The sequence below is a fragment of the Agelaius tricolor genome, unplaced genomic scaffold (genome assembly GCF_023055355.1).
Source record: "Agelaius tricolor isolate 1412-34295 unplaced genomic scaffold, bAgeTri1.0.p SCAF_11, whole genome shotgun sequence".
Taxonomy (NCBI): domain Eukaryota; kingdom Metazoa; phylum Chordata; class Aves; order Passeriformes; family Icteridae; genus Agelaius; species Agelaius tricolor.
The window spans coordinates 22,028,237-22,046,643 of record NW_027269271.1 but is presented as its reverse complement, the minus strand read 5'-3'; the positions used below and the strand labels follow the sequence as shown (position 1 = coordinate 22,046,643).

Below are 18,407 nucleotides of genomic sequence, written 5' to 3'. Positions count from 1 at the left end.
TTTTGGCTTAGTTTTGTTTTGTTTCATGTCTCTTTTTTTTACCTGAGTGTACAGACTCTGGAGTGGATCTGTAGCTCTGGGTTGGTGACCGAGGAGACAGGTTGTGAGTTGGAGAGCCAGGCACACTTTCTCCAGATGACAGAGACCGGTTCAGGGACGATAAACTCCGGCTGGTGTGAAGCAGTGATGCTTGTTTAGTGATCTTCCTCAACAGAGAACTCTTCTTCTTGCTGGGGAAGAGCATTCAAAAGGTGTGTACAAGCACAAATGATTTATTTACCTTTACTAGCATATTTCAGTCAATTTTGTGTCACAGTAAAAGAGAAAAAAAAAGGCAGAAAGGAAGAACTAAAGGACCTACCTGCTGATATATATTATCTGCAAATGGATTTGACAAGATCTCTCAAAGGATCTTTTACATTATCTTGGTTACCCTTTAATTTTAACAGAGAAACATCAAAACAAACCTTTCCTGACCATCCTTTGTTTTGCTCTTCTTGTTCCTACGAGCCATCTTGGATTTGTAGCTGGCTTTTCGAGCTGGACCAACTTTGATGGATGTGTTCTCAAATGGTGTGGTGGAGATGGACACTTTATTTCCACTCTGTCAGACACAAGACAAAGAGACATTGCTTAAAACATGGTTATTTGAAGCAGATCTGCAGGCAAAGCAGGTAGGCTGCTAGTTTATTGCTGCCTGCCATTTTGTAATCCTTTGTCAAACTCCATTTTTCCCCTCAATATTTCCACCTATCATTTATTAAGGAATTGCCGAGAGAGAGCCCTCGTTAGTCAGGCTTTCACAAATGATTAGCTCAGACCCCAGCTGGTAGGTAAGGCTTCCCAGAACAGGCAGAACACAGCATCTGACCTCTCCCATTGAGATCCCAAATGACTCAATTTAATACTTGTAATACTTGGAAACTTGAACAAAGTGATATTCTGTCACCAATCCTATTCCCAATGCTCTGACTGATGGCAGATGTGAGCATATCAGGCATCTATCATGATGAATCTGCAACACAGAGCATGTCTTGTCTCACTCATGTTAAAATAAATAATAATACTGAGTGCTCCTCTATTTGCAATCCCAAAGATGTCTGTCTCTTGGAACAGTCCAGAACTTTGGGGTGTTTTTTCTGCAAACAGATTCTACTCAGAGAGGTATCAAACACAAGTAATTTAACTGGATAATTTCAACACCAAGCAGTACAAAGCTGCTCTTAAATACCACCAGGTGCTATGTGCACACTTGTATTTCAGACAATGCCAAAATTACATACATTTTAAACAAGCTGCTTGTGTTTTCCAAACTGTAACAGCACTGAGCCCCTACCTTCAGAATCAGCTCCACCACCTCGGTGTGCACCAGCCCATGCACCGGCTCGCCGTTGACGTGGGTGATCAGGTCCCCTTCCCGCAGACCTGCTTCGTTGGCCGGACCCCCTTCCTCCACGTGCTGCCAACAACAAGGGGTGACTGCTCTGAGAAGGGGAATGTGCAGGGCCCCTGGCCCAGATGGGACTCAAAGCCCATCCGTGTCACTTCCTGCCACAGCCAGCCCCAGCTGCTTCTGAGAAGGGGGAAAGAAATCACCCCTGGCATGGCCAAGCACAAAACCCTGCACTCTTCCACTCCTCCCCAGCATCCCACCAGTCTTACCCTGATCCAAGGCAGCCAGGATGGTTAAGCTGATCTAGAGACCAGCTCTTCCTAAAGCAAAAGGCTTAACACACTTCCAAAAATTTTACAGCACTCAGGAATGTTACCCAAATGCTCATGATTTCCAGAAGAACATTCAGCCTCTTTCAATTTTTTTGCCATCCCAAATCCAGCATCCTTCTATGTACATGTTGGAACCAAAGGTGGCCAACAGACTTTTAAGGAAGACTCTGCCATGTATTTAAGGTGCCTATATTGCATCTCATCCCAAACAGAGTTTCTTTTTCTACTTTCCATCCTTTATTAACCTATCCAACACCAGACTTTTCCCCTGTGAACACACTGCCCTTCCCCTGTCCCTGGTCAGGAATGTAAGCCTCCTTCACCATGAGGAGACAGATGTGCAGGGGAATGCACATATCTCCCTCTAGACAGGAAAGATTCCAAATTAGTATCTTGGTAAACTCAGCATTGTTCAAGAAATGCAAGGGAGGGGCAAGGCAAAAATTCAGTTTCAGATTATTTCTCTCAGAATGAGTGTTAAATAAGGACCAAAGGGTGTGAAGTCCATATTACCTAATGAACACAGAAGTGCAAGGGAAAAAAATGAATCACCTTTACCCTGACTGCATTTTCCCTACCTACACAATCCTAACAACACTGCTTCAGGGAATGGATCATTCCTAGAAGTCATCTACACTGACACAAAAGGAACACAGAGATCAAGTACCAGCAAGTACCAGCAGCAGTGGGAAGGAAGTGATACAGACATGGAAACCAGACCTTTTAGCACAGCTCACAACTAAGCCAAGAGCTAAATCCCATGGCAATCAGCATAGCAGCAGTGATGCTTTAAGGCTTGTAATCAATTCCAAGCGACTGCTAGGAAAACCCCAGCAGACTGAACTGATCAGAAGCAGGTTATAATCACTAACACAAGCCTGAATAAATTAGCTATAATGGGCCTTCACGCAACAACCCCAATAAAGAGAAAGAGGGTATGTACACAGAAGCATGCTTTAAAGGATGTGCTGCAGGTGAAAGAAGGTGGATTCATGTAACCAGGGAGAAAAGAAGGAAAGAAAGGTTGCTGTGGTTCTGTGATGGGCTTGAAAACTATTGGAAAACCCAAAGTGCTGTTATTTATTTAGTTATTTAGTTATTTATCTAGGGTTCTTCCCACCAAAAAGACAACTTTGGATGTGATTAAGGAGAGAGAAAACAAGGTGGCAAAACACAATCTCTAAAGCTAAACCCCACAGCCCTGGCTAGATGCATTTGTGGCCCCGAGGGTCCTGTGTGCAGAAAAGCAGAGACCTACCCAGACCATGTGATGCACAGTGTAGATATCACTGTCACCCATATAGACGCGAATGGCGCGCAGAGTGAAACCGTATTTCTTTCCAGCCCGATGGATGATGATTGGTGGTTTCAGGTTTGCGATAGCAGGAGAAAAGTCGCGGCTGGGTGAGGAGTCCCTCGAAGATGGGTTGGAGGAGAGAGAATGAGGTGACATTGGACTGGCCAATGGAGAACACGTGTGGTGATCTACAGTGATGACATAAAGGTGGGCAAAAATTAGGAAAACAGGCCTCCGAAAGAGAGAAAATTCTTGTTAGAGAACAGCTATGAAACTGTATCTGCTAATGGTCTTAAAGCTGGTGGCCTTCACCAGAGCTGGGTCTGCCTGCAGCTTCAACTAATTCAAGCTTTGTAATACAAACAGCGGAGTTTCCAAAAAGGCACATTTGGAGGTGTAAGTTTAGTGCACTGCTCATACAGAATTATGGTTGGGTCACAGTGTTCTCTATTTCTCTTTCCAGGATTTACAATGAGCATTTGCTCTAGGCACAATCCTGCAACCCCATTTCCAGGTTATCATGTATTATCCTCCTCCAGAAAATCAGATGTCTCTAGATCTTGGTGCAAGTTACACACTGGTGCTGAGATAAATCCAAATCAGTTAGTATTAACACAAAAGGAATGAGCAGGTGATCACACAACAACTACGTCTAGGCAGTTTTGGTCGTGTTTTAAATTCACAGGGGCAAAAATATCTAAAATACTAGCTACTGCAGGGACTTTGCTACTGAAAAGCAACTTCACAAGTTATTTTTGACTTAGTTTCCCAAATGAAAAGCCATGGGCTGGGCTTTCAGATAAACTACCTGACTCTACTTGCTGGTGGAACATCCACTTTTTAAAGTACAAAGCAAATACAGAACTCTCATTTTACAGTAAAGCTGGTCAACATCAGTAAAATAAACCCAAAGATCAGGAATACTAAATGCAGCTGTAGAAGGTAATCTTTAATCCATTAAGAAATACCTACTGAATCACCCAGCACATATTTACCTGGCAGATGAGAGCAGCTCTGGAGAAACCTTTGCTGGGTGATTAAATACACATTTTAGAGGTTTTCATGAGGGAGTTCGTAGTTCAAAAAGCAACAGATGCCCAAAGCACAAGAAATGTGATGTGCATCACCACAAGGCTGCCAAGAGCAGGTGCATTCCTGCCTCCAGCTCACTGCTGGGAGGAACAGGTGGGCATTGCTCATAGCCCAGCTGCATTCCCTGCTCCCATCTAGGCAAGAACAGGCACAACCCTGGAAATACAGCATGGTCTTATCCTCTGGAAAGGGACAAAATCCCTGTGGGGAGAAACTCCTTGTGCTGAACGAGTCTGTCACGGCTCAGAATGGCTGAGCTGCTCTCTAGGAGTTATCACCTGGCATTGGGAATTGTAAAGGTCTGGTTTTCCTTGTAGACATAGCTGGGCCAAGAAGGTGAGCAGTTCAGCATTGACTTAAGTTACTTACACTATTCAGTTCTTGAGCAACGAATCTCAACCAAGTTATCTGGAGTTTCTGAAACTTCCCTGTGCATAAATGCACCAGACACAGTTCATTCCCAAACAGCATTGTAGTTAGCATGTGACCCCAAAAAACAGCACCTTGAGGGTTAAAATCACTTTGTGTCTCTATACCTCCTTGCTGCACCATTGTCTAGAGACCAGTTAGGAGTCAATTTAAACAAAACCAGGGGAAGAACAGGGCCCAGCTGCCATTTGCAGAAGCTGCAGTCAGACCACACGCACAGCACTGCTGTCTGTGGCACAGCAGTGCTCATCAACCTGCAAGCAGGAAATATTAAACCGACTGTAAAAGTTAGCTCTCTCCCCTCCTGCCAGCCAAGGCTTTATTCCAGGAGAGTGAAGGGGGAGGATCTGTCTGCAGACCTTTTGTTTAGTGCTTGCAGATTCTGACAATGCCTCACTCAAGGCATTTCTTACCTGAGGGAATCAGGAGAGACAAGGCAGTAGCGGATGCTGATTTAATCACTTTATTGACAGGTCTCGAGGTGCGTTTCTCCCCTGATTCCCCAGAGAGCAACCTGTGCCGTGCCCGCCGCACTGCCAAATCGCTGATGGCTTTTGGAGTGGTAAAGTCTGAGCCTTCATTGCTATTACTGCGAGCTCGTGGATCAGAGAAATCTGCAGTGCTCCCAGCTACAGTTTAAATTAAAACAGATTAGAACCACAGGGAATTCCTAACAGTCTATTCCCCGACAGGCAAAATACATTAAATCAAAGTCATGTTTACATGAAGTCCAAGAGTAAATTTTCCTAAGAAGAAACCCCAGGGCTTGAATTTTTATTTACAGAAATGGTGTTATTCCGAACACAGAAAATTAGCAGCTTCTATTCTGTGGAAAAGCTGGCTAATGAAATCACATTGCTCAGTGGCAGTTCCATGAATCCTAAAGCCGTGGTGCACTTCTGCACACCATTTCAATGGGATCGTTCACAGATGAAAACGGGTTTATAGAAAGTGCTGCATTTTTACAACCAGCAAGAACTGTCAATCTTTAAGTTAAAACTGCCTGTAATAGAAGAGCCAGGTTCTACTGGAGTTGCACATAAAAAATCCACTTTAGGAGAATACTAAGGTACTCAAGTCAGGGAAAGTAAAAATGTGGATTGCAAAGACAACCTTAATTTGCCCCCTTCTGTGCACCGTTGCAATTTAGCCTTGAATTATTTAACCTGCTACAATTATATATAAAATGCAAAGTAATCTTGAAGATCAGACTGGGCATGTAACAACAGCAGATGCTGGGGGTTGGGGGTCCTGTACTCAAGGCCGGTGCCTCAGTCCCCCATGTGATACCTTAAAGGGGCACTGTGAAAATACAGTAATTAGAATTTACAAGGTGCTTAGAAATGAAAGTGGTGAACATCACAGCAACTCCACAAGGGAAATTAATCATTCTGTCTTCAAAAGCAAATTTTAAGCAGCATGCAATAAATAAAGCCTAAGGGCCACATTTTGAACAATGAGGACAGAACAAAACATTGATCATCGTTATTTAAGTGGGCAGCACTGCTCTGCATACTAAGTGAAGCAGGAAGTATCATGAAAATAAAAATTCGAAGCACTATTCCCATAGACCTCAGGACCAGATGCTTGTTCAACATTTAAGAGGCACAGAGTTTCAAATCAGGCTCCCAGACAATGAGGAGCCCAGATTTGGAGGCTGCATGGGAAAAGGTGCCACATAAATTAGAGGAGCAGTCTGAGATAGTGACAGGAATTAAATTCCTTTCAAGCCTCTGACTTGGGGACACTGAAGCACTGGTATCCCTGGATTCCATGCACTAGATCAAAGACTGCTCTAATGTATTGAGCTCAGGGGAGCAGGCTGCCCAGGAGAACCTAATTTTTGCCAATCTCACATTGCAGATACTCAAATTAGCAATGGAAGTGTTCTTTGCCATTTTTAACAGCATGTTTCTAGGTTCTTAGCATGAAATTGAGAGCCCAAGGTTTCACTTATGGCACCTATGCCAAGCAAGTATGAGGCAGCTTCCTTCCTTTACCCTTGCACCTCTTCTTTCCATGGTGGCAGCACCAGGTCTCTTCAGGGAGCATGGGCAATGAAGGGGAATGGAACAATTTTTGAAAGAATTTCACAGACTGGATTGCAGAAGAGGAGTAATAAGATGTAGGAATGTTTGGCTTTACTCTGGAGGCAAATTTCTTCTAGGGCATTTCCACCTTCTGCTATCAGTCCCCCATCACATCTGCCCAGTGCCTTCCACCTTGTCCATTCTTGCTGCCATTCTGACTACTTCCTCAGTACCCTTTCCTCTCCATTCTCAATGCACCACAATTGCTTTGCCTGCTTGCTCCCAGTTTGTCCCAGCAACTTGTTCTTTATTTTCTTACCCAGTTAGACCTTGCTATTCAACCCCACAATCTAGTCCTTCCCCTAATTATGCCTTCTTTCTCAAATTTTCTTTTGCCAACCTTCATTTCAACTTCCCCTCTTTCTTCCATTGTTCCAAACTTCCTTTTTTTCCCCCTCCTTACTACTTCACAGCAGTTCCCAGCTCTGGCCTCCTCTGTTCTCAGAACAGGCAGCTTCACCCCCTTGGCTTCCCAATGCCCTGAAAGGGGCAGGAGCTGGGAACACTCCAGCACTCAGAGCTCAGTCCTGCACTGCAGGGCACCTCCACAGGAAGGTTCAGCTCAGCCCAGAGCTGGAGAAAAGCCCCAGGACAGTAAAAGTTGCTGAGAAATCAAACACTGACTTCTAAGAGCCACTCTAATAAATTTAGGAAGCACCTTTCTGAGACTACAACTGGATGAATTTCAGCATATTTGGCTGTTAAAAAAAAGTAGCATGTCCCTGACACAAGCCCCATTTCCCCAGCATATTTCAAGTCTCTCCAAACTCTTGGGATAAGCAAAACCACAGGAATCAGGGATTTGTTGGTATGGCTGACACCCACGTTCTCCAGCTCCAACTCAGCAGTGATCTGTTCGGATTAATGCTTAAACTAATGCTGTCTCAGGTAGGGACCCAGTGGTTGTAAGTAGGCATAGATCATATGAATCTCAAGCATGAGAAGACCTAAAACAATTTGAAGTGACAGCACTGAAATCTAAGATGCAATTTTGAGGAGAAGAAACCACTGGCGTTATTTCAAAGGCAAGCACATCCACAAAACTACATTAAAATATCTACATAGCACGAGGCACTCACATCCCCTGACACCCAGAGCCAGCTTTACAGAGTTCATCTCTGCAAGGTAACACGGCCTCCTTGGGGAGCAGGACACCCCACACCAAGCACGTACCTGTCAGCGCCGAGGCGCTGCCGGCGGCCGTGGACGGGGTGGTGGCTCCGGCATCCCCTTCCAGCTGCAGCTCGTGCTCCACAGGCTGCTCTGGAATGGGCAGGGGCAGCCCCTCCCGTGTCTGCACCGTGGACAGGAGCATCCCCTCGGACTGGGGCCGCTTGAGGGCGGCGCCCTCGTCCTCGGCGGAGATGGCGAAGCGCGGCATGTCCAGGAGCCCCGAGCAGCGGCGCCGCACCGTCAGCGGAGGGCTGGAGTCGCTCTCCGTGTGCGAGGACTCGGACATGGACAGGCGCTTGCGCAGGCTGCGGGCAGAACCAGACAGGGCCCCGGGTGAGCCAGGCCACGACCAGCTTGGAAGGGTGAAAACAGGACATCGATCCAACCCATGTGTCCAATTTAAGGTGAGGTTTGGTGGCCAAGCTACAACACTGGGAGTTAAAATAACAAAGGCTTGGGGCATCACCTGAGTTTAGATTTCCAACTTCTAGGAAAGGAAGGGATAAACCCAAAGAAAAATACAATACAATGAATGTGGATGCCATGGGACAGAGAGAGAGAAACGGCAAGTGTTTCTCACAGCAGCTTGCGAGAAGTTTTAGGGAGCTGGAAAGATGTGATAACTTGTTGATTATAAACAATTTGCAGGTGGTGTTTTCTACTTTATTTTTCTGTTCCTCTCAAGGACAGAGCGTGAGAAAGATGTTTCTCTTAGTCAGCCAATAGAATAGAATCTATCGTACCACTCTATAAAAACTGTGCGGTTCTTTTGAATAAAGCCTTCTTTGCCTTTTCTATGATCCTGCCTCTCGCCTGCTCTTGTCCTGACCTCGGCACAAGAGTGACATCTGAACGTGGTATTAAATATGATTTTTTTTAAAAAATCACACTTGCAAAATGCAAATCATCCTCCATGTTCCTTTTGGAATTTGTTGAATTTTTCTTTCAAAGTTGCTCTAAATTAGAAGACAGGAAGGCCTAATGCAAAATGAAGTGCACATCAGTTGTGAGTGCAATCTGTAAAACATTTTTAAGGGAGTCATACAGACTAGGTCAGAGCCACATTTTATGCTCTTTGTAATGCCAAACATTAGTGTAAAGGTTTTACAGGGGTTGCACAAAATGAGAGACATCCCTTTTATAAAGGAAGTTTTCAGTAATGCCAAAAACATGGCAGGTATCCAAATTGTGGGTATTCATATATTTTACTGACATTTTTTATTAGAGCACAAGATTTTTCGGGCATATTCTGAACTTTTGAAACTTTGAACTTTCCTAATGATTTCTCTGCTTTGTAACAAAAGGTCAAAGTCTGGCGACACCAGAATTTGCATTAATTTAAGAAAAAAACTAATGTGGGTACATGTCTGACGTAACACACAAAATCTGCCCTTAAGCTTGGAATACCTTTAAATTCATTAAAAGTATTTGCTACGGACTTAGAAGATGGTAGTACTTAACTAGATACGTTTAAGGACTGTAGAGGTTCTACACATTCCCTTTTAGCTATCTGACCCAGGCTTCTCTTGCAGAAATACAACACAAGAAGCTCTCCTCACTAAACACTGATCATAGAAAGTTTTGGCTGGTCTTTTTTAGCCGCTGGGGAGAACAGAAGACTCAGTTGCACAGCACTCACATTTCAGGAGAGCCGATGACCCAGCTGCGGTCCCGGCTCTTCAGGCCCCCCAGGCTGTCCAGCCGATCGTCCTTCTCCTCGCTCAGGCTCCGCTTGGTTGGTGGTGGAGTCTTCCTCTCCTCGTGGATGGAAAGTCGTTCCATACTGCTGTACACCTGTGTGCAGCAAAAGATCCTTCTGAGCAGGGAAAACCAACCCAGGGGCCTTTTCTGAGCAAGGGGGAAAATCTCCTCTTGAAATTCCCCCTTGAAAGCCTGAACTTGGTGATGCTCTTTGAGCAAGTAACACAGTGCAGGTGTGCTCAAGGTGTGCCGGGGGGAAAGGAAAAAGGCCCAGCCTCAGAAACCCTAAAATGCTTTTCTACAACAGCACCCAATGCCTCTCCTTTGCAAACACAACAGAAATACTGACAAACTTCATGAAATTACTTTGATTTTTGGTTTTAACAATTCTCAAATTTAAGAGGAGCTATTTCTAAAGACAGCTGCACAACTCTTGAAGGCTGGCATCTGGATCTTGAAATCTTACTACACAAATTCACTTCAGTGATAGGCATCATGCTCATGACCCCATTTCATTATCAGTCTATCAGCATTGCCCCAAGCTTATTTCAGAACAAAAAAGTCCTGCCCTCCTCAAGGAATCTACTATAATGCTGACAGCTTAATGAAAGTGCCTTTCTTGGTTTTACAGCCGTCTTTAAATAATTAAATGATTAAGCAAAAAAATCCATCCTTTTAAAACTACACTTGACTGTGGACCTAATTTACATAAGAAGAGATTAATGAAAATAATGTTATTAAAAATTCAGAGCATCAACAAGATAACTATTAATAAATCATATGGCTGAATTGTCAGACAAGAATTTCAAAATATAATGAGCCTTTTATGCCTCCCACATTACAAATGCTGTATAATTTTCCAGGTCTTAAAATAAATTCATTAAAAGTGAACTTTCTCTCTTTGTGGCAAAAACATTGAGCCCTAAAGAAAAGCTTCAGTCTAACAAATGAGTAATACTCATGGTGAGAAAAGGCAGAGAAAAGAAACTCTTACGTGCTCATGAGAACTTTTTCAAAACACCAACTAATCCTCAGGTCCAATTTTAAACATACTTTTAGTGATGCAAATCAGGAGCAACTCCATTAAATTAAGAGTAACTGTTATTTAAACCACTGTAGCCTGGCTGAGGACAAAGAACAAACTGGTCCTTAAAAACTGACTTCAGCAGTGGAAAACTGGAGGAACTGTTGTGAAAAACCAAAATACCTTTCAGAGCTCCTAAGTAAAATTCCTTCTCCCATCTCACTAAGAGGAAAATACAATTCATGAAGTGGCTGCCTCAAAATAGCATTTCTTCTCCCTTCTGCCCCTCCCAAACATATTCTATTTTATCAGGAAGACCAATATAGTCCTGTCCTTCTAGTTATGTATATTTGAAAACACCAGAGGTTTTATGTTTTGTAGAACTCAGGTCATTCTCATTGCTTTCCTCTGGACTCCATTTTTTCAAGAACATTGCCCAGTACAGACCAGAATACCCCAGCTATGGCCTTCCTACTGGTAAGCCCAGTATGGAAAATTATTGCTTCCATAATTTGGCACATCTAAGTCGTGAAGGACTCTGTGCTGAGACCCTTCTCTTTGAAATTGTCACCTTGCCTTTTGTTCCTCAGGCTGTATTTGAGACAATGAGTGATGTAAACTTCACTGATGTTCTTACCCCTTTGATTTTAGACCCTTATTCCAAATGTCAGAATTGATTTTCTTCCCAAATTCATCTTGTCACCCATGGAAGGTCCTTTCAGAATGACACTACTCAAAGCAAGTAAGTTTTGGATACTCCCTATGCCAGCATCCAGGTCATTGGTAAAAACATCAGACTGTATCAGATGCAGAAGAGAACTACACAATGCCCTGCATATTGGTGAAAGATTAAGAAATATAAAATGTCATTCTCCAATTATTCTGGTACTCACCTTCTAACAGGCCACAAACTACCACTGAATAAACAACTCATGCAGTGTTTTCTTTCCTCAGTGAATACTACACACCGTGAGATCCCATAGAGCATCCAGATGATTAAAATCTGCCCCATAGGAAGCAAAGAAACCATGCTCCTCTCTACATTGTTTTCTTTCAACAAGTTAGCATGTCCCTACCTTGCTGAACCTGGGTGAGCACGAGGAAAACTGCCGAATTTCCACATGATCATCATCATTAGTGTCCTCCTCTTCTTCTGAATCCAGGTGCTGGTACCGTTCTGAACGGGCTGGGAACAAGACATGGCACTTGCATCAGTGTGGGGAGTGTTAGTAACTCACATCTCTGCTTCTGGTCTGCTTAAAGAACCTGGAATGTTTATACACCATGCAGGGTATTTCCCTTAATACTGAAACATACCCAGCCAGTTTTTGCTCATCCCGTGCAATTGCCAGTGAAGAATATCTCCTTGGCACTGAATTTATCTTATCCTGTCAGCTGTATTCCATTCTGGAAGCAGCTGATACTCAAAAGGTGCCTAATCCTGCAGACCCTTCACGGTAGGGATATTTCTTCCCTACAGCAAACAATCACATGGAAGGAAACATGGAAACAATTCACTGTCCAACTTCCCAATAAACAGCTTTTTGATTATACAAAGTCGGTCCTGCATACATACAAGCCTACTTAAAAAAATAAAAATATTTACCCAAAAGAAAAATCTCTTCTTTTCCCTCTTGCAACTAGGAAAAGGATTAGATTTTGTGAAAGAAAATGGGCAAGCAGCCAATATGCAAAGCTATTTTTAATGTAAAAACTTCTTCCAAAGAGATTTTGTGCTTTGAGATTTGCAGCACTGGATTTCTAAGCCAGCCACACTGGATTTTGTGGGGTGGGCACTAATAAGTTTGGCTACAGAGAGCTGATAACTACACTGAGCCAAATTTGCTGCATCACATCAGCCAGAAAGCTACTTTTATACATTCTAACATTTTCTGCATTAGAGTTTATAACAGCAACACCAACTCCTATCAGTGTCTATGTCAGATATTTCCTGATGTGAGAATTCCAGCCTTTATAAAGGAGTCACACCAAGGTCACCCTGACACCGAGTGTGCCAGGGCACCTGGGGAGTTTCCCATGGTTCTGGCTTGACAGACCCAGTGGTTTTCCTCTCATCCACCAAGATCTGCTGGTGGCTGCTGCCCCTCTGCCAGTCACTGACCCAACTCAGTGACCAAAGTTTCCCCATCCTGTAAGCACAGTTAGTGGTGAGGACAGCCCACCACATCAGCTTCTCCATGCATGTTGCCCCAGTACAACCTCAATACATGTAGAAACCCCACCTCTGCCCCCTCTGCACAGCTTGACTCCAGCTGCTCTCTGCAGCAATCACACAGAGATTTCTCAATCCATCTCTCTCTGCCAATCCTACCTCTCCAAACAAGGTCCAGCCTAAAAGCCCCTTTCCCAAAGTGGAAGAGCACTAAATGGAATCACTGCTTGTGGTTCCATTTAGTGGCTCTCTCAGTGTGAGAGCCAAGGGGCTGGAGGCACCTGCTCTCTCTCCCCCTCCTTTCACTCTTAGCAAAGCACAAGAGCAGAGAAAAAATGTGCTTCACACAGATTCAACCAGGCCAAGATGGGAGAGAGTCTATTGATGTAGAGCAGAAATTTCCATTTCTCAGAGAACTGAAACAGCCAGTATCCTATTCTGCCCAAGCCCCTTCCACCTGCTCAGCTCCCCAAGTCAAATGAGAAAAGTTAGGGAGCAGAGGCTCTGGGAACAGAGATCTCTCCATCCCTCCTGTGACGCTCCTCCCTTCTCTCCCAAGAGCACTGACTCTGTCTGGTGCTTATCTTGAAATACCAGGAATCTTACACAGCACTGATACCATGGCAGTTCCCAGACATTTATACACACTAGACAGACACTTCATATCTCATTAGAGCTAGTAATATTAAAATAAAGCGATACACTTGCAGCAAAAATAATTCAAATTACTTCAAATCTCTTAAGAATTTTCTCCACATACTTGTCTTCAAGGTCGAGGGTTTGTTTTGGGGTTGTTTTAAAACATTTATTGGCTGAAAAGAGTCACTAGGGAAAGATCATGTTGCTTAAAAACTCAAGGAATTTGGATTTACCAAATGCTTTGGAAGAAGTTTAATGAACCCAGCATGACAATGGCAGCACCTCTCACTGCAGGCCCACGGCTGGCAGGACCACAGGCACCAGTGAAAGGCCAACTGACTCCAGCAGCAACATTTTTTCATTTAAAATTAATTTGCCTTCAAAGAAACCTTACTTGGCATTCAAAAGAAACTTTTTAAAGCAATTCCCATCAAGCGTTTTATTCAATTTCTAAAATGACTTATCTCTAACAATTTCAAAAATGAAATATGCACAAGAAATATGATGCTGTTTAGGCCAAGTCTCGAGTCTTACTGTCAAAATAGCTTGTGTCATCCTCAGATTCCAGCTGTGGGATGAATTCAGCTTTCTGCCGGAGTAATCCATTCCAGTCCAGATCTTTAAAGAACCGATGCTGCTTCACTTCAAAGGCACTACCTGAAAAAAGCACCTTTTACTGCAGAGTATTTCTTTCAGCATTTGCATAACGTGAAAAACAAACCCTAAAAATACCAAGAGCCTAAGAGAATGTACTCGAGTATTTTTAATTCACACATCTTCCAGGAATTTTGAGAAACAACTTATCCTTTTACCAAAGTGGTCATGCAGGATAAAACCTGAACAAGATTTCCTCCTTCCCACCTCCTCTTCCTGCTCAGCAACAACACAGAGACTGGAAGACAGCATCTGCTGTTGCATTCCACAGCAAGTTCAAGATTAAGAACACCTTAATTTAAAATTTTCATACTCTGAACACCATCTTGTTCATAACTGAATGAAGAGAGCAAACTCTGAGAGGCACTTAGAATGTGAGTGACAACTCACAACTCCACTGTTGTGAATAAACTCATTCATGTGCCTAGAACAAGACAGGGCTCACCTATCTTCCTGAATTAGTATCTATTGTTATTAAGCTCAGAAGCTTGGGTACCCAGAAGGAAAAAGTAAAGACTATCTGTCTACCCATTTATGCATTTTTTTTCAAACTAAATTAATATTCATTGCAGATGATACCTTCTTTTTAGAAAAGAAAAGAGCAGAGTAAAAGAGATAAAAGGTTTGCTGAGTGCCAGTGGCACTACAACATGCCAAGTGAAACAGCAGTCTCAGCACTACAGGTATATAAGAAATCAAAAAAAATCAGTCCATCAACTCCTTTTATAAGGCTAGAAACTCTACATCTTTTCCATGACAGCAACATCTTTCAAGTACATGGATTTTAAGCAGAGAAGAACATGTGAAAACCATCTGATATCATTATTAATTCATGATCTATTCATCACCCTTGTGTGCACATGTGCTAAATCTGCTGAACCTTTTGGAATTGTTATATATTTATCTCTAAGCTTTTTTTTATCCTTAAAGTGTAATTCTGAATTGAAAATCCCAAATTAAATTAAACTAATCAAATCAATGAAAGATGAGCTGTCATGTGAAACCAGTGTTGCACAAATTACTTTAAAACAAGAATGTAGCTGGAGGTTACTTATTATTATTTACTATGAGGAAATGAGAAGTGTTGGCTTGTAAGACTTCCAACCTGACATTATAATACAGAAAGACTGACAGACATATCTGACTTTGCCAAACAGATTATCAGACTTTGCTGTATGGTTGGAGAATTCTACACTACAGGCCTCTAGGAAGGGGAAAGTTTTCATTTACTTTATTACACCCAGGAATTCACATCCATGGCAGGGATTAAGCTTCTACTCAAAGAGAACTTCAAAGAAATCTGATTATCCACTGTTCAAATGGAGACACAACCCTCAAGCCTATAACAGAGCAGCACAAATCAGAGAAGTGATGTTGCCAAGCTGACAGTGCCCCTTTCCTGTTGCCCAGACATGACAGTAAAATCTGCCTGGCTCGCAGACATGTGACACCAATTCCCAGAGCCCCACCACACTGAATCCAGTACAAACTGCTCCCCAGCTCCACATGAGCATTCCTCACCACGAGTGGGGGTGCATCACTGGCAAGGGGGCTTCATCCACTGCTTGTGGGCAGTGTTTTCCTGTGCACAAGGCTCTTACCTGTTCCCATTCTTTCCAGAGGATTTTGGCGGAGAAGCTTAGAAATGAGGTCCTGGGCATCTGGGGGCAGTGCATCATCTCCTTCTGGCCAGGCAATTTCATCTGGGGACAAAAAGAGACTTGACATTTTCTACCAGCTTCCCAACTAATTTGAATAACCATTCATACTCCTACACCTCAAAGTGCAGCGTTGAGAACCGCCCCAGAAGCGTAAATACCTTGAATTCAGCAGCTTAATATAATTCAAGCATTGACATTTTTCAAAATGCATGAAATTCAGCATCAGCTAAAGCTGCTGTCAATCCAAGCAGTGCTTGTGAAGACAAAAAAAAAAAAGCTTTAAGGACTCTATTAATAAAGTATGAAATGGGACTTCCATGACAATCCATAAACAAAGGCAGTGACAATACTGTGGCTGTATCTCCTGCCTGCACATTCCAGAGTCGTTATACTTGGAACAGAGAGAACAACTCACAGGTAACGATTTCATGCATCATATTTAGTGCTCTGATGAAATTTTCTTTTTACAAAGGACATTTGCCAAGTGTGTTAAAAATTTACTGCTTCAGAAAGCATTCCCAATAGAAAATTATTTCACTGGCATATTCACTGAGTGAACACAAAGCAATTGTCTGTCCAACTCCACGCATGAGAAAGGTTTAAAAAGCCACAAGATGTGAAGGTACTGAGTACAACAACTTCAATGTATTGTGCTCAGAATTTCCTTTCCTTTCACTTATACAAAATTACTAATTGACTAGCATTTGGACCTACAAAAACAATAACCAAAATTAGCCTGAAATAGACCAGTTGGTGGCTACTCCTTTCAAACTCTCCATCAGTTAAGTTAAAAGACAGAACAGAAAAATCCCCAAATATTTTTCCTCAATCCCACAAGGATTTGTATGACTCCCGGACCATGACAGAACTATTTAGGAAGACGTTAAGCAACACAAGTTTCCATAGCTGAAATCAGATGCAAACTGCTTTGACACAGAAATTTAGAAACACTAAAATTAAACCCCATTATTTTATACCTAGTCCTTCCTGACTAAACTGTGGATCCTCAATATTTTCAAAGCATATTTTGAAACCTCTTCAGAGCCAGAGCAGAAACCTACCACTGATCACTTGTCCAAAGAGCTCTTCAGGTGTGTCCCCAAAGAAAGGAACACAGCCAACCAGGAACTCATAGAGGATGATTCCCATGGCCCACCAGTCCACAGGCTTCCCATAGCCCTGGCGCAGGATCACTTCTGGTGCAATGTACTCAGGAGTCCCACACACCTCAAGAGAAACATGCAAGAGAGCAATAAATTTACAAATTGCCAAATGCATGTCAAAGCTTATTTTGTCTTTTTTTTTTTTTTTCCTTTCTTTCTTTCCCCCCTTCAGAGCTTTACAAGGAAGTTATTAATGTTTTGCCACTAATCACTTCATGTTGTGAACTACTTCCATGGAGCAAGAGTCTATATTTGAAGAAGACATTACCTGCATATTATTACAGAAATAACATCACATGAAATTAAATGTTCCTAGTGTGGACATGCCAGCTAAGTAGTGCTTTGGTGCATGCACAGGAAAGCATATGGGAAAAATGCATATTCTGTGTGTTTAGGCCTGACAGCTTGATGGATGTCTGCTGGCACAGTTACAGCTATCAGGAACTGAGTTTTGACAAACCTCTCACATCTCTGTGCTAACAGAATTTAGTTTCACAGATGCAGAATAAGCAGCCCAGCATGATTACACACTTCAGCCTTAATCTTGGGAGGTACAGCTGGCATGGACAATGGCTAAGGAAATTACCTTGGAAGATCTAAATTGCCTGGGGCTTAGAAGCAGCAACAACAATAACAAAACAGTTGTAAAAAATGTACCACTGTAAAGTACAAGAATATGATCTAATGACCTAGGAGAGTTCTGTTAGAAAAAGCATCCTTACTCAGAAGACAACAGGAAGACAACACCACAGGATAATTATGAATCAACACTTGGCACAAATAAAAATTCAGCTGTGATCCTAGGTATTTTCAGAAGAGAGAAGCATTTTTTTAATCCCATTATACAAGGCACTGGTAAGCCTGCATCCAGAACAGTTCCTTCAACCATGTCCAGAAAATATCAACTCAAACAGAAAGAGTTACATGCAAGAGCTATTCATTCATCAAAGGAAAATCTATTTGTTAGCTACAAGAACTTAGCTGGTTAAGCCTAGCAAAATGAAGGCTAAGGAGAAAAATGACCCTTTTTATCATGGGGATAAAAATCAATGTTTAGGCTCTTAGACAAAATTACAAGAAACATATAGAAACTTGCCAAGAACTTTCTAAGCACCAGAAGGGGGAGATCGTGGAACAACCTTCAGCAAAATCCATGTTACATCCCTAAACCAACTTCTGTTTACACCTGCACTGCTGCCTGGGCCACCCTTTCAGCCTCCTAAACTAAGAGCTGAAGTGCATGACTCCAAAACAAGAAGCTGAAATAACAAACTATGTCAATTTATGTACAAAGATGAGAATGGACTGATATCTTTTTCTCCCATTTTACAGTGCACAGCATCAAGGCAGAGGAGTGCTACTAACTTTGATTCCATCCCATGACAGAATCCTGCATCTGATCCCACATCAACAGACAAAACTTTTCAGCTTACCTGCTTGTCCAGGAATTCCCTGGTATCCTTCTCAATGTGGCCCTCATAAAGATTAGTTGTAAGACTCATTAACCCAATTTTGGACAGTCCAAAGTCTGTTAGTTTAATATGACCCATTGAAGTTATCAGGAGACTAAAAGAAAGAGAAGTAAA

The 18,407-nt window shown here is 42.6% G+C and overlaps 1 protein-coding gene across 11 annotated transcripts in view; it reads right to left on the bottom strand.

Moving 5' to 3' along the window:
- MAST2 (microtubule associated serine/threonine kinase 2) overlaps positions 1-18,407 on the bottom strand; it is a 187,856-nt gene that overhangs the window by 6,685 nt on the left and 162,764 nt on the right. For all 11 annotated transcript variants that reach the window (XM_071436627.1, XM_071436628.1, XM_071436630.1 and 8 more), the window contains 12 exons: positions 18,255-18,387; positions 16,720-16,885; positions 15,599-15,700; positions 13,878-14,000; positions 11,608-11,717; positions 9,446-9,600; positions 7,807-8,111; positions 4,957-5,172; positions 2,984-3,210; positions 1,337-1,459; positions 468-604; positions 43-230 (listed from right to left, as the gene is read on the bottom strand). In XM_071436627.1, coding sequence (XP_071292728.1) covers positions 43-230; positions 468-604; positions 1,337-1,459; positions 2,984-3,210; positions 4,957-5,172; positions 7,807-8,111; positions 9,446-9,600; positions 11,608-11,717; positions 13,878-14,000; positions 15,599-15,700; positions 16,720-16,885; positions 18,255-18,387 — 1,985 coding nt within the window. The remainder of the gene's footprint in view (positions 1-42; positions 231-467; positions 605-1,336; positions 1,460-2,983; positions 3,211-4,956; positions 5,173-7,806; positions 8,112-9,445; positions 9,601-11,607; positions 11,718-13,877; positions 14,001-15,598; positions 15,701-16,719; positions 16,886-18,254; positions 18,388-18,407) is intronic.